This window comes from Eptatretus burgeri, chromosome 13 (assembly GCF_056783735.1).
Source record: "Eptatretus burgeri isolate ZD-2024b chromosome 13, Ebu_testis_v1, whole genome shotgun sequence".
In the NCBI taxonomy this organism is placed as follows: Eukaryota; Metazoa; Chordata; class Myxini; order Myxiniformes; family Myxinidae; genus Eptatretus; species Eptatretus burgeri.
In genome coordinates this window covers 28,134,829-28,148,258 of record NC_140973.1, presented here as the reverse complement: position 1 = coordinate 28,148,258, position 13,430 = coordinate 28,134,829, and the positions used below count along the sequence as shown (strand labels likewise).

General features: G+C 44.9%; 1 protein-coding gene across 1 annotated transcript in view; it reads left to right on the top strand.

Annotated features, from left to right (window-relative positions):
- The window catches only part of LOC147014135 (gamma-aminobutyric acid receptor subunit alpha-2-like), a 287,780-nt gene that overhangs the window by 210,412 nt on the left and 63,938 nt on the right, over positions 1–13,430 (top strand). The window contains exon 8 of the mRNA XM_085851834.1: positions 9,291–9,434. Coding sequence (XP_085707960.1) covers positions 9,291–9,434 — 144 coding nt within the window. The remainder of the gene's footprint in view (positions 1–9,290; positions 9,435–13,430) is intronic.

The window sequence follows — 13,430 nt, the reverse complement described above, 5'->3', positions numbered from 1 at the left end:
CACCTGAAAAGTTGGAGAAGGTTCTTTCAACCCTCGACTCTGACTCTGAAACTGGACCGGATGGCATCAGCTAATGTTTCCTAAAATCCTGCTCTGCTGCTCTTTCTCATACTCTCTCTTTCCTTCTCACCCTGTAATTTGAACTCGGTCATCTTCTATCTGCTTGGAAATCCACAACATCACTGCTTTACATAAAAAGGTGCAAAAACTGATCCCCTCAACTACAGACCTATCAGCTGGAATCCATCATCGCAGTTTATATAAAATCCTTCCTTTTCTCCAACAACCACATCTCAGATGACCAATTTTGTTTCAGACCAGGCATGCTGTTTCTCCTCACCCAACAATGCATGGAGGCCCTCAATATCAGACATGAGATCCTGGCCGTCTCTCTGGACATATCTCGTGTTTTGATACAGTCTGGCATCCCGCATTACTCATTAAACTCTCTGCCAATGGCATCCAAGGCCAACTCCACACATGGCTTAATGACTTCCTCGACTCTCATAGCCACTGTGTGGCACTCAACTTAATCCTTTCTGACCCTCTCCCTGTCAAGGCTGGAGTGCCCCAAGGCAGTTTTCTGGGCCCAGTCCTATTCCTGATCTTTATAAATGATCTCTCTGAATCTCTGGGAAATCCTCTTCATCCATTTGCTGATCACTCCTCCCTCTGCCATGATGTCCCTCATCCTTGGGTCTATCGCTACACCATCACAGATAGGTCGGTGATTCCTCTGTCTTCTATCACCTCCTTTCTGGTCTTGCACCCTCTGCTCTTTCTGTGTTTTGTCCCCCCAGGTTTCTGCAGGGCACACACGGTTCACCATCAACCACCTTCTGGTGTAACTACCTAAATCCAAGATCACTGCTTTGTGAGCATTACATAAAAGTGAGCCTTATTCAAAAAAAAGAAAAAAAAAGAACGCAGGTTCATAAAAAGAAATAATTATGGCTGCCAGACCATGCATCCAATCAGGTTGAAATTTAAAACATATATTTCCCATCACGACTAGATCATAGTTTTGAAGTTTCACGTCAATTGATGCAGCAGTTCAAGATAAATAATTTTAAAAATATATTTCCTTCAATCCAGTAAGGCTGCCAAACCCTGTCACCTATCAATTATTTATGGCCACCCTGGTATCCCCAAGGCTTGGGGAACATGTTGTGAAGTTTCCCCTCGATCAGCGTGGCAGTGTGAGGGAGGCGAAGGGAAGGTAGAGTGAGTTGAGGGGAGAGGAAGGCAGGATGAGGGGAGCGAAGGGAATTTAATGTGAGGGGAGGGAGGGGGAAAGCAATGTAAGGGGAGTGGAATGGAAGGCAGCTTGAAGGGAAGGGAAGGCAGTGTGAGGCAAGGGGAAGGGAAGGTAGTGTGATTGGAGGGGAAGGGAAGGCAGTGTACCAGGGTGATTAAACGCGGTCAAACAGCAATGTTTTCTTTTTAACCGCTGGTCGATATAAAACTGGATGGGAGCATTTAAATAGTAAAACACACCCTATCCACCTGGCAAAGTCCTGTCTGCATGCATACATGCTCACACATGCAGTGAACTTTGCACCCCAACGGTCGGCTCACTGCAAATCGGATTCGTACATGCTACATTCTGAGGAATCCATTTTATATTCAACACTGATCGTCTGTCCTAAACAGCCCCCCATATGCGTTCCTCCAAACTCCTCGCAGTCCATGCTAATTGTGCACATGCACCGGCAATATACTCATCCTTTCACTCGCTCATGTGGAGTGGATTGCCCAGAAAGGTAGTGACAGCAGAGAGAGTGGATACGTTTTAATGAGATTTAGGTAGGCAACTGAATTAATTGCGGATTGAGGGAAATGGGGATATTGGCCTGTGTGGATGGTAGGTAGCTTTTATGTGTGTGTGACAGTACTGGGGTTGGTGCAGCACAGGTATGATCAGCCGAATGGCCTCCTCCTGCATCAAATTTCCTTAAATGTGTATCCTTGTGTATCCTAATGTATAAAAAAATATCTCCAAGAAAAGTGACAGAACAGGTGGCTCAGTTGTAACATGTACATAAAGGTGACTTCATATTCCATCAGAATAACAATCCCACCATTATTGCTAAAAGGGGAAAACTCGGCTGATCCCAAAGTGTGGCACAGACTGCTTAGAGTTGGGAGCACTCGGCTGCCTCTTATATGTGGCCCAGACCACTTAGACCTCTAGTGAAAGGAAGTTAAGGGCCAAAACACCCTCTGAGGGGGGTGCTCATCCTCTGAAAATTCCTTGTGGGAATTGACTTGCTCCAATTGACTTTCTTATCTTGTACACCATGGCAACACCAACCATGATTGGAAAAGACTGAGGGACACCACCAAGAATGACTGGATATCTGCTGGAAAGAGAGTCCGCCACTGAGAAAGATCCGGATGGGATTTCTGGGGTAGCCTCCCAGTCAACCCATACAAAAGGCAAAATCCAATCGCTATAAGGACCATGAAGGAAACATGCTCATGTGATGAGGGTGGGGGAGTTGATCCACCTGTGACAAAAAGGAATCAAGCAAGACCAGAACTAACCGTGAGGGCAGTTGCCAGTGTATATGTGGAAGGACATTTGGAACCAAGAGGGGAATGAATATCCATCAAATTTAGAACAGATGTGCAACTGCAGCCCATGAGCAACGCACTACAGCTAATGTTGTACATAGGATGGCAGGAAACAAACCACAGTGCTGGGAGTACTCACACTGATGCGTTTGCAAGGAAATGATAAACGAACAATATCTGAAATCGCTACGATGTGGTATTTCTCTCAGACTGAGCATTGCACCTCAGACCTCAGCCTCGACTTATAACCCCAGGCATGCTCGAGTCTTGCAAACCCAGGAGCATCGATTCCTTTCGGTTTTGTTTGAGGCTCGTAGATAAAAAAAAAAGTTCACATCAATCAAAAATATACACTGAATGGAAAAGCGAGACTTTCACTCGGCACGAATGGATGCCTTCAGGAGAATCCGGATCGGGGAAGCACAGTTTTCAACCTGGGTTGAGTGGCATATAGAAACGAGGCATAAGACGAACTGAACCACATAATTCGAAAAATATGAGCTACCTTAACCAGAGCATCTGACAACCCAAAGCACCTGTGTGCCTGCATTCTTTGATTTCTAATTATTTATAAAACAAGCTGAATCCTTATTTTTTTTCTGTTTTTAGTGCTCCAAGTTTCATTAAACGATTTTTCTTGTTTTGAGAAGATGCAGCGACCTTGACACAACAACACTTGAATTTCCAAACAAAAATATAACAAACAAGTCTGAAGACGACGATGGCTCACGAGCGGTATTTGACGATGTAGATTGTTTCAGAAGTCAAGGATGAGACAATATGATAATTTTTGACCAAGTTAAAATTAATTATAGTGGCCTTCAATCAACAGCAGCAAAATGTCGAAAACCCGGTTTCGTTCAACAACTTTCAAAATTTGACCTTTGCATAACCTTTAAAGGTCACAAAACAATGTTGTGAACATTAAAATAAGGAAACAGGATACGTGCTATAGCTTATTGGAGTTAGTTCGTCGAAGAAGGTCGAAAACCCGGTTCGATTTCCACAACTTTGAAAATTTGACCTTTAAAGGTCAAAGGTCAAGGATTATGACCTTTGGTGCAAAACTTCCTCTGAAACATTCCAGGAACAATATAACGTCATATAGGCTATATGACATTTCGCACTCCTCGGATTATCCATACTTTGATGAAATCAGCGTAAAAACAAACTTGAAGGGGGCGTCACGGGCAAGGTGTTCGAGATAGAGCAAAATGGTTCAAGACTTTAGGTGGGGAATGACCTCAAGATTATGCATAAAAAATATTGTCATCCTAGCTCTCATAAAGTTTGGGCGGTTGTATGATTTTTATGTCAAAATTTGCAATTTTCGAACTTTTTGACTTTGTGACCTTGACCTTGAGATGAAAATGAAAAATCGGACAACAACAAGTTTTAGATAATTCATTTTGCTATTCAAATACCGAAGAACCCATTCCATTCAGTCAATTCCCGAGAAGATAGAATTTTAATCCGACTACCCCCTAAAAATGACTATTTGGGGGGGGGGGGTGGCTCCGCCCACAATGGGCGTCGCACGCCCTCATCCAGGAAAACACAACTAGACATTGATATCGAACACATAACCAAGTTTCATCAAGATCGTATCAAAGTCCACGGTGTTATGCTCTGGACAGACAGACACACAGACAGACAAGCCGGTAGGCGGACACGGGTAGTCGCCTACCCAATATAACCTGACGCGATGGGCCCGTTCAATGGAGAATGACCTGAGGATTAAGCACAAGAAAATTCATGATTCCAGCTTCTAGGGTTAATGCTGCAGATTGTTTTTTCGTTAAAATACCCCCACATTTAGAGGTTTTTCGGCCGTTGCTCGGCAACGGAGGGGTCCATAGCAACGGTTCTTTCTCACACATAACTAGGACATACCATGAACTTACCATACCAGTTTCATTTATATCTGACTCATTGTCTCTGAGATATAACGAACTTCGTTTTTTTATTGTTTTCGACCAGGGTTCATTCAGTCTTTCTCCGACAATTTTCATAGGATCCGGCTGGAAATTTTTGACAATATGGCTGAATGTACTGCCCACAGTCGCTCATGGCCCGATTTTTGATTTTCGAAAAAATTAATTTTTTTATGATTTTTCAAAAATTTCAAAGTCCTGTTGCTCGGCAACGGTGGTGTCCATAGCAACGGTTCTCATTTGCACACAACTCGGTCATGGTATGAACCTACCAACCAAGTTTCATCGAAATCGCCATTTTAAATACTGAAAATAAGGGTAGAACAAATCTCAAAAAAGACATTTTTTGAATTTTTTTTTTCGACGAGATTGACTACCCGACAGACAGACAGACAGACAAGCCGGTAGGCGGACATGGGTAGTCGACTATCCAATAGAACCTGACGCGATGGGCCCGTTCGATGGGGAATAACCTGAGGATTAAGCACAAGAAAATGCATGATTCTCGCTTCAAGGGTTAATGCTGCAGATTGATTTTTCGTTAAAATACCCCCACATTTAGAGGTTTTTCGGCCGTTGCTAGGCAACGGAGGGGTCCATAGCAACGGTTCTTTCTCACACATAACTAGGACATACCATGAACCTACCATACCAGTTTCATGTATATCTGACTCATAGTCTCTGAGATATAACGAACTACGTTTTTTTTTATTGTTTTCGACCAGGGTTCATTCAAAGTCTATCTTCTCCGACAGTTTTCATAGGATCCGACTGGTAATTTTTGACAATATGGCTGAATGTACTGCCCACAGTCAGTCGTGGCCCGATTTTTGATTTTCGAAAAAATTAATGTTTTATGATTTTTCAAAAATTTCAAAGTCCCGTTGCTTGGCAACCAAAGGGGCGTTAGCAACCAGTACCTACGTGGCACAACGAGGTCATAAACTGGTCCTACCACCCAAATTTCATCATAATCGAACAACTGCAAGGGGGTCAAAAACCCCCGACAAACACACACACGGACAGACCGACACCACGGCCAACAAATAAGGGTAAAAAATAATAATAAATAAAAAATAATATAGATCAAAAAAAATATTTTAATCGGAAAAAAAAATTTTTTCTAAATTTTTTTTTCGGCTCGATCGACTCCCCAACATAACGAATATAGTGGTCACTCTGGCTGGCGCTCGTGAACCAATAAAACAAACACCACTAACTTTTTGAAATACTTCAAATGGTAGTTGATCTGCCGTGAATAAAAGGAGAGTTAAGGTTTCGGGCTTTCTCCGTCAGAACAAAGAAAGAGGTCCCTTACATTTGAGGTATTAAAAAAGGTTAGTGGTGTTTGTTGCCTCCACCACCGAAGGTGAAGGAAGTTATGTTTTCACCCCTTTCTGTCTGTCTGTGTTTGTATGCAGGATATCTCAAAATGTTGTTGACGGATCTGGATGAAATTTTGTGGGCAGATTCGGTGTTTGACAAGGACGAACTAGTTAGATTTTGGTGAAGATCCGGATCCAGATCCAACTACTAGAATGTTTAAAGTGATTCTTCACCATTGAGAGAAAGGGCCAAAAACGATAGAAAGCATGCTATCTCAAAAAGTTTGGATGGATTCAGATGAAACTTGGTGGGCAGATTGGGTGTGTGACAAGGAAGAATTCATTCAATTTTGGTGAAGATCCGAATCCGGATCCTGATCTGATCATTTTTAATGTGATTCTTCACCATTGAGAGAGGGCTAAAAATGATATATAGCACGATATCTCAAAAGGATAGGGATGGATTCAGACGAAACTTGGTGGACAGGTTGGGTGTGTGAGAAGGACGAATGGATTCAATTTTGGTGAAGATCTGAAACCGCATATGGATACGAGAATTATTTCATTTCCAAGGTGATTCTTCACCATTGAGAGATGGAGCTAAAAACGGTATAACATGATATCTCAAAAAGTTGTGGACGGATTCGGATGAAACTTGGTCCGAATGTGTTGGGTGTGTGACCAGGATCAATTGTTTCGATTATGGCGAATATCTGAAACCAGATCGGGATCCAATAATTTTTGAAGTGATTCTTCAACATTGAGAGATCAGGAAAAACTTTTGGTTGATAAACTTGTCATTCTCTTTATTGGCTGACAGATTGACACGAGCTTTGGCAAAGTCTTATATACCACTTTAATATAGCAGTGGTCATAATCTGTGCATGGAACATTGGCTGAATTGAAGCCATTATGGAATCAGAATTCATTCTCATATTACGGGAAGGTTCTTTTTTTTTTTGATGCTTTATCAAAATTTCATTACTCGAGGACAATTCTGCATTGACTGAAATTTGCCAAACAATACAGCATTGGTGGCTAAGATTAATAAGATCACATAATTTTTCACATTGTAAACTACAAAATATATTGTTGCTGATTCGCGCCCGCCGGCGTGCGAGCGGCCACGTAACTCGAATCGCGGCACGTCGCCCACCGGACGGACAATCCCGTCGTGACCCTCTCGGACTAACGCCGGGAACTAGTCACGGGTGGGCCTTTCGGCCTCACCACGATCGTGCCAATCGGCCCCCCGCGTGGGATAGGGTTGCTCGCCAAATTCGACCTACCTAAGTACCCACACGGAGGGTAGACCGGGCGATCGCACCTCGCCGCAGGTCGACTTCGGACACGGGCCACTTTAAGCGACCCGTTCCGTACTATCGGGATAACCGAGCGGTGTTATCATCAACCTCGACGGTTCGATTAATTATCGGGCGTTTTAGCCCAAGACCAACCCTTTATGTGAAGTAAGATGGAGATTCAATAAAAGAAAAGACGAAGCGAAACGGGAAAAACAGTTCAACAAAAAGCACATTTATTCCGCGGCAAACGGAAAGCACACATATACAATTATACACCAAAAGCAAATGTAAAAGTGACACGGCAATTCTGCACAAAAAGCAAATGTAAAAGAGAAACACAATGCAGATCTACTACCGACTACCGAGCACACGGCAACACTTATACAGTTTTACTTCACAGACGGCGCCGACAACACATATACTCAAAGCAAAAGAAAAAGGGACCACCCTCAACGATGAGGGGGGCAGACGGGCCTGGGGCCGAGACCGCGTCGAGCCTACCCGTCTGGTGATGAGCCGCAAAATGGCGGTGGCGCCCCGACTCCGCGGGCCTCGCTGGCACTGCCTGGAATGGGGTGGGAACGGGGCCCCCTTCTCACACTATCTCAGCGCGGGGGGAAACAGGAGGGGGGTTGTTCATGCTCGGGGGAATGAGGATATCTCACTGGCTTGGGTCCCGCGACGAGCGTCTCCACCGCGACCTCGGTCGCGTTACCGGCCTCCCCTCTCCGCAGCTCTCCGACTCTGACACGAGCGCCCTCTCGACTGCCTTCGCCACCGCCACCACTCTCCAACTCTCCACTCTTCTCAACTCCGTCCAACTGCGTCCAACTGCTTTCCTCTTCTCAGAAACTCTCAACTCTTTCCAACTCAACTACTCCTTGACTGACTGCCTTTTTGGCGAGCGAACGTGGCCCTTTATAGCCCCCGGGGCTTCGCTCCTTCACCTTCGACCCTTCACCTCTGGCTGGCTCCCCATTGGACAGAGGAAAAGTGGGCGTGAATGATTTTTGATCCGCGAATCTGCATATAGCGATTATACTCCGACGCACCTGGAGGCGGGGCCAAATCGCCCCACGTTCGCTGATAGGACGGAACAGAAGTGGGCGTGAATCGTTTTTGATCCTATTTCTCGGAAAGGCTGGTGTTTTTGCACCTGCTGCTCGGTGCGTGCCCTGCACGAGTCCAGGATCGGCACCCACAAGCGGCGCGGGAATGGCGGTGATGCGATGGTTGCGAGAGCGAGATGTGACGGCAAGGGTCGTGGCTGTTGGCGTTGTTGTTGTTGTGAAGCGGCGTTGCGGTTGGTGGTTGTTGTGTGATGGCTGTTGAGACGTGGTTGGTGGTGGTTGTGGTGGTAGTAATGGCGGCTGGTCCAAAATAAAGATAGTAAAAGAAAAACGGCTATCTAAAAGGGTCGCAGCCCGAATGAATGACATTTATTCCCTCTACACAACGGGTTTGGGCTACTACACATATACTTACAGAGATATCTCACCTACGGGACCTGAATGGTGGTTTGCGAATTTCGTCAACCACAACAATATGTTTTTAGTGTTGTGCATTGTAAGTATTCACTTTCTGACTTTTTCGTGCTTTAAAAAGTTGCTTATATTTCATTCAACCATTAGAACACAGATTTGTCAAAGTTTACAAAAACTAATGTTTTTGTGAGGAATTCAATCGCAATATTGTAATTCTCCTTGGACTACCTTGTTTTCCAGAAGCTTAGACTCCAAACCCTTCATAGTACTGCCTTCAGCTGCATTACATTCTGCAATTTCAAGTGCATCAGTCCTGTGTCTTCACCATTACAACACTCTACTCAGTTAATTGAGACATTTTAACCACTGACAACCTTGTAAAAGAAACTGGATATTGCTGCTGAAGTTGTTCGTTCGATTTTGAATTGATAAAATGATACGAATTTTAATTATGCTGTTAATGCATGTTTGCACTTCTTGTTGTTTGAGGTTGTTATCACGTCGTCGTCGTCGTCGTCGTCGTCGTCGTCGTCGTCGTCGTCGTCATCATCATCATCATCATCATCATCATCATCATCATCATCATCATCATTGTTTTCTGGCCGTTTCCATGCTTGCATGTGTAAGCTGTAATCACAATGGTTGACATTCTTTCTGAATGTACAGATGCCTACACAACACAAGAGGTGGTGTACACCTGGATGAATGGCTCTGATGATTCGGTAGAGGTTGCTCCAGATGGCTCACGTACCAACCAATACGAACTTCTTGACCTGAAAGCAGAGCACGAGATTCACAAGTCCAGCACAGGTAAGTTAGAACCTATATAACCAGTTACCTGTTTTGTAATTCATGAAAAGGAGTCATTTTTCTTTTATTTTCTTAAGAGATATAAGTAGCTGCTCATTGACAGCATTCAATGCCGATCTCAAGTTGCCTGAAAATAGTAGTGGGCCTTCTCCTTATACTCTTTCATCTCCATGTAGATAGTTTACTTTTGGTGGGGCATTCTATGATTTATAAAGGAATGGTGATTGATACATTTTGTGTGACTTCAAGTGAAACAACATAAATGGTGTGGTTCCCAGTTACTCTTATAATTCTTGAAAATGCAGGTTGTGGGGTTGGGAGTTGTTGTCAAGGCAGGAAGGTTGGCTGGGTGCAGTATGTTCTGTAGTTGGTATACACTGTAGCCACAGATCACCATTGCGATGGAGGTGGATGTTGAATTGAGATGGTTGTGAACTCAATGAAGTTGGAAGCTCTGTCCTGGATGGTGAGTTCTACATAACGCTTTTGATTTAAGAATGTTTGTGAATGGCATCAAAGATAATCAGGCAAATCAAGATGAGGACAACGACAACAGGAAGTGCTCCACTTCAATGAAACAAAATCATTTTCAGAAGAAGAAAAAAACACAAGTGTATGAAAGAATGACATATGAATATCAAGGAGCTCGATAGAAGAGGAGCACGACAGGAGAAAATATGAAGAAAAGAAATCCAAAGAAAGTTCCAACACATACAGTGAATGAAGTACATTGGGTGAAATAATGAAAGACAGGTGGATTTGCTTGACAAGAAAATTGTTTTATCATCCTCAGCTGGAATCCGTCATCTCCAAAAATAAACTGAAATTCCAAAAGAAGCTGCAAATTGAATTTCAAAGAGGAAGTCTTTGGTTTCCAATTTGTGCTGTATTAGGTGAAACACAAAAACTTGTCTTCACACCACCTCACAGTAGCACCATGGTTTTGGTATCTCAATGTGAATGACACATTCGTTATTGCTCACAGAGACAGGATTGACATCTTTTTTTTTTTTTTTTGTATACCTTGGTCGAGGCTCGTATGAGAGCTAACACACAACTCACAGCAAGGGGGCATGAGACAAAAGGAGCGGGAGTGGGAGGGACAAAACAGTGGGGAACAGACACATTCAGTGAACTGTGGAAGGGAGAGGGATGGGGATGGGACGGGGAACATGGTGAAGAGAAGATGGACATTACAGGGACTTTCATGAAGGAAAGCAGGGGAATTGAAGGAAGTGGGCTTGGGTGGATTATCAGGGGTAGGAAAGATCAAGGATTTGGATGGGGGATGATAAGAGGTGGTGGTGAACAGCTGTTTTGAAAGCCTGGAGGGAAGAATGGGAATGAATAGAGTGAGGAAGTTTATTCCAAAGGCGGGAAAAAAAGAGGAATGAAAGAGTGAAGATGAGCAGTGATTTGTGGTTTTGGTAGTTTTACCAGAAGGGGGTTGTTGGCAGACCTTGAGCGCCCTGTGGATATGTGGTGGGGACAAATCGCAGAGAGAGCAGGGGGGGGGCAAGGCTGGAGAGGAGTCGGTAGAAGACAGAAAGACCACCAACCAACCTGCGGTGATTGAGTGAGAGGCCCAAAGACTCAGCTTCATTGTGGGAGATGCCGATGATCCTAAATGCCCTGGTTTCAACAGCGTGAAGCTGAGAAAGGTGAGAGGGAGGAGCACCAGCCCAGAGGGGAGAGCAGTACTCCATCAGGCTATGGACAAAAGCTTTGTAAGTGGTCAGGAGCTCAAGAGGGCCGAGGAAGGACTTTGCACGATGGAGGGTTCCCAGTCGGCGACTGGCTTTGGAGGCGAGGTTGGAAATGTGGCTTTCCCAGGAAAGGTCATGGCAGATAGTGAGACCCAGAAGCTTGAAAGAAAAGACTTCTTCCAGAGGATTGTTGAGAAAGTGGATGGGGGGGGGGGTTCTAAACGGTCCTTTCGAAGAGACATAGTGAGAGTGTGAGATTTGTCTGGATTGAAAGACATGTTCCATGTGTTGGACCAGTTTGTGATTTTATCCAGATCTGCAGTGAGCGAAGAAACTGCTGCTTGCCGGTCTGAGGGATAACAGATGGTACGGCAGAGGGTGGAGTCGTCGGCAAAGAGAAATAGAGGATTTTCCAGAGAGTCCGAGAGATCATTGATGAAAACCAGAAAAAGAACAGGGCCCAGAACGCTACCTTGAGGAACTCCAGCCTGCACAGGAAGAGGGGATGAAAGAACTCCATTTAGCGCCACACGTTGACTGCGAGAGGAGAGGAAGTATGTGAGCCATGAGTGGAGATGGCCTTGAATACCATGGGAAGAGAGTTTGGTGCGTAGTGCAGGGTGCCAGACTGTGTCAAAAGCACGTGATATGTCCAGGGATACGGCTCGGATTTCCTGTCTGGCATTGAGGACCTCCATCCATTGATGGGAGAGCAGAAGCAGCATATCCAGGGTAGAGTGACCTGGTCTGAAACCAAATTGATGATCGGAAATCAAGCCATTGGAGAAGAGGAAAGATTTCATGTCTGAAGCGATGATGGATTCCATAACCTTGCTGATGATTGGGAGAAGGCTGATTGGTCTGTAGTTACAGGGATCTGTTTTTGCACCTTTTTTATGCAGGGCAGTGATGTTAGCAGATTTCCAAGCAGATGGCAGATGACCTTGGGCAAATGAGAGGGTGAATAGGAGAGGTTGAGCAAGAGCAGAAGAGCAGGTTTTGAGGACATGTGGGCTGATGCCGTCTGGACTGGTTGCAGAATCTGAGTCGAGGTTTGAAAGCAAGCTCTCCACCTTGTCAGGAGAAAAGGACACAGAGTCCAGGGACAGTTGGGTGCGATTGGGTAAGGTGGGTAGAGAAAGTGATGGGTTTAGGACACAAGATTTAGCTGCAAACACCGAGTTTAGACATTCAGCTTTATCACGTGTGGAATCAGCAGTGCGGCCATTTGAGGTAAGGGAGGGGATGGAGGGGGAACATACACCAGAAACAGATTTGATTAAATGCCACCAGGATTTTGAGGAGGGAGAGAGGTTTGAGAGTTCAGACTTGAGATGAGAAAGATGTTGTTTTCTGGCTCTCCTGAGGGTAGATACACACTTGTTCCGAGCTTTATGGAAGGAACTGAGATTGCCCTCAGTTGGGTTTGCTTTCCATGAGGCAAAGGCAAGTTGTTTCAGGACAACTGCCTCGCCACAAGCTTCAGTAAACCAAGGGCGGGAGGAAGGGTAGGACAACTGAACACGAGAGGGAATAAATCTGTGCATGAGGGAGAGCAAGTTTCTTTGAAAGAATTCCCAGGATGAGTTGATGTTTGAGAAAGTAGTGATAGGAGACCAGTCTGTAAGTTTGATGGCTGCTCGGAGACCCTGCCAGTCGACTTGAGTGAAATGCCAGACTCGACGGCGGTGAGGTGATTCTCTGATAACAGCCAGAGAGATGTCCACTTTGACAAGGACGTGGTCAGAATAACCGATTGGATCAGAAGAAGAGCAGCAGATATTGTCAGGGAAATTTGTCAAAATCAGATCCAGAAGAGATGGAGAACCATTGGTTAAGATCCGGGTCGGGAAGTTGACCGATTGAGTAAGTCCCAATGAGTTGCAGAAAGCTTTTGCTGAGGTGCCATGACAGGTGAGAGAGGTACCCACACCTAGCCAACTGGCGTGATGACAATTGAAGTCACCACATAAGAGGAAGAGAGAGTTTGGATGGGAAGATAGAAGATGGTCCATGTTTTCAGATAGTGAGGTGTACATGGAGTCATCACTGTTCGGTGGACGGTACAGTACACATATAAACATGAGGTGGGAATGGAGGGGAAGCCGTAGCCAGAGGTATTCCTGAGGGTGTGGGGGAGTGAGAGCAGTGCATGGAGAGTGAGGAATAGAGTCTTTGATGAAGAGAGCAACACCTCCACCAGGACGAGGCTCAGGTCTGTCATACCGGAGGAGGGAGTAACCGGGGAGAGATACTTGGGAGTCAGACACGTCTTGGGAGAGGAAAGTTT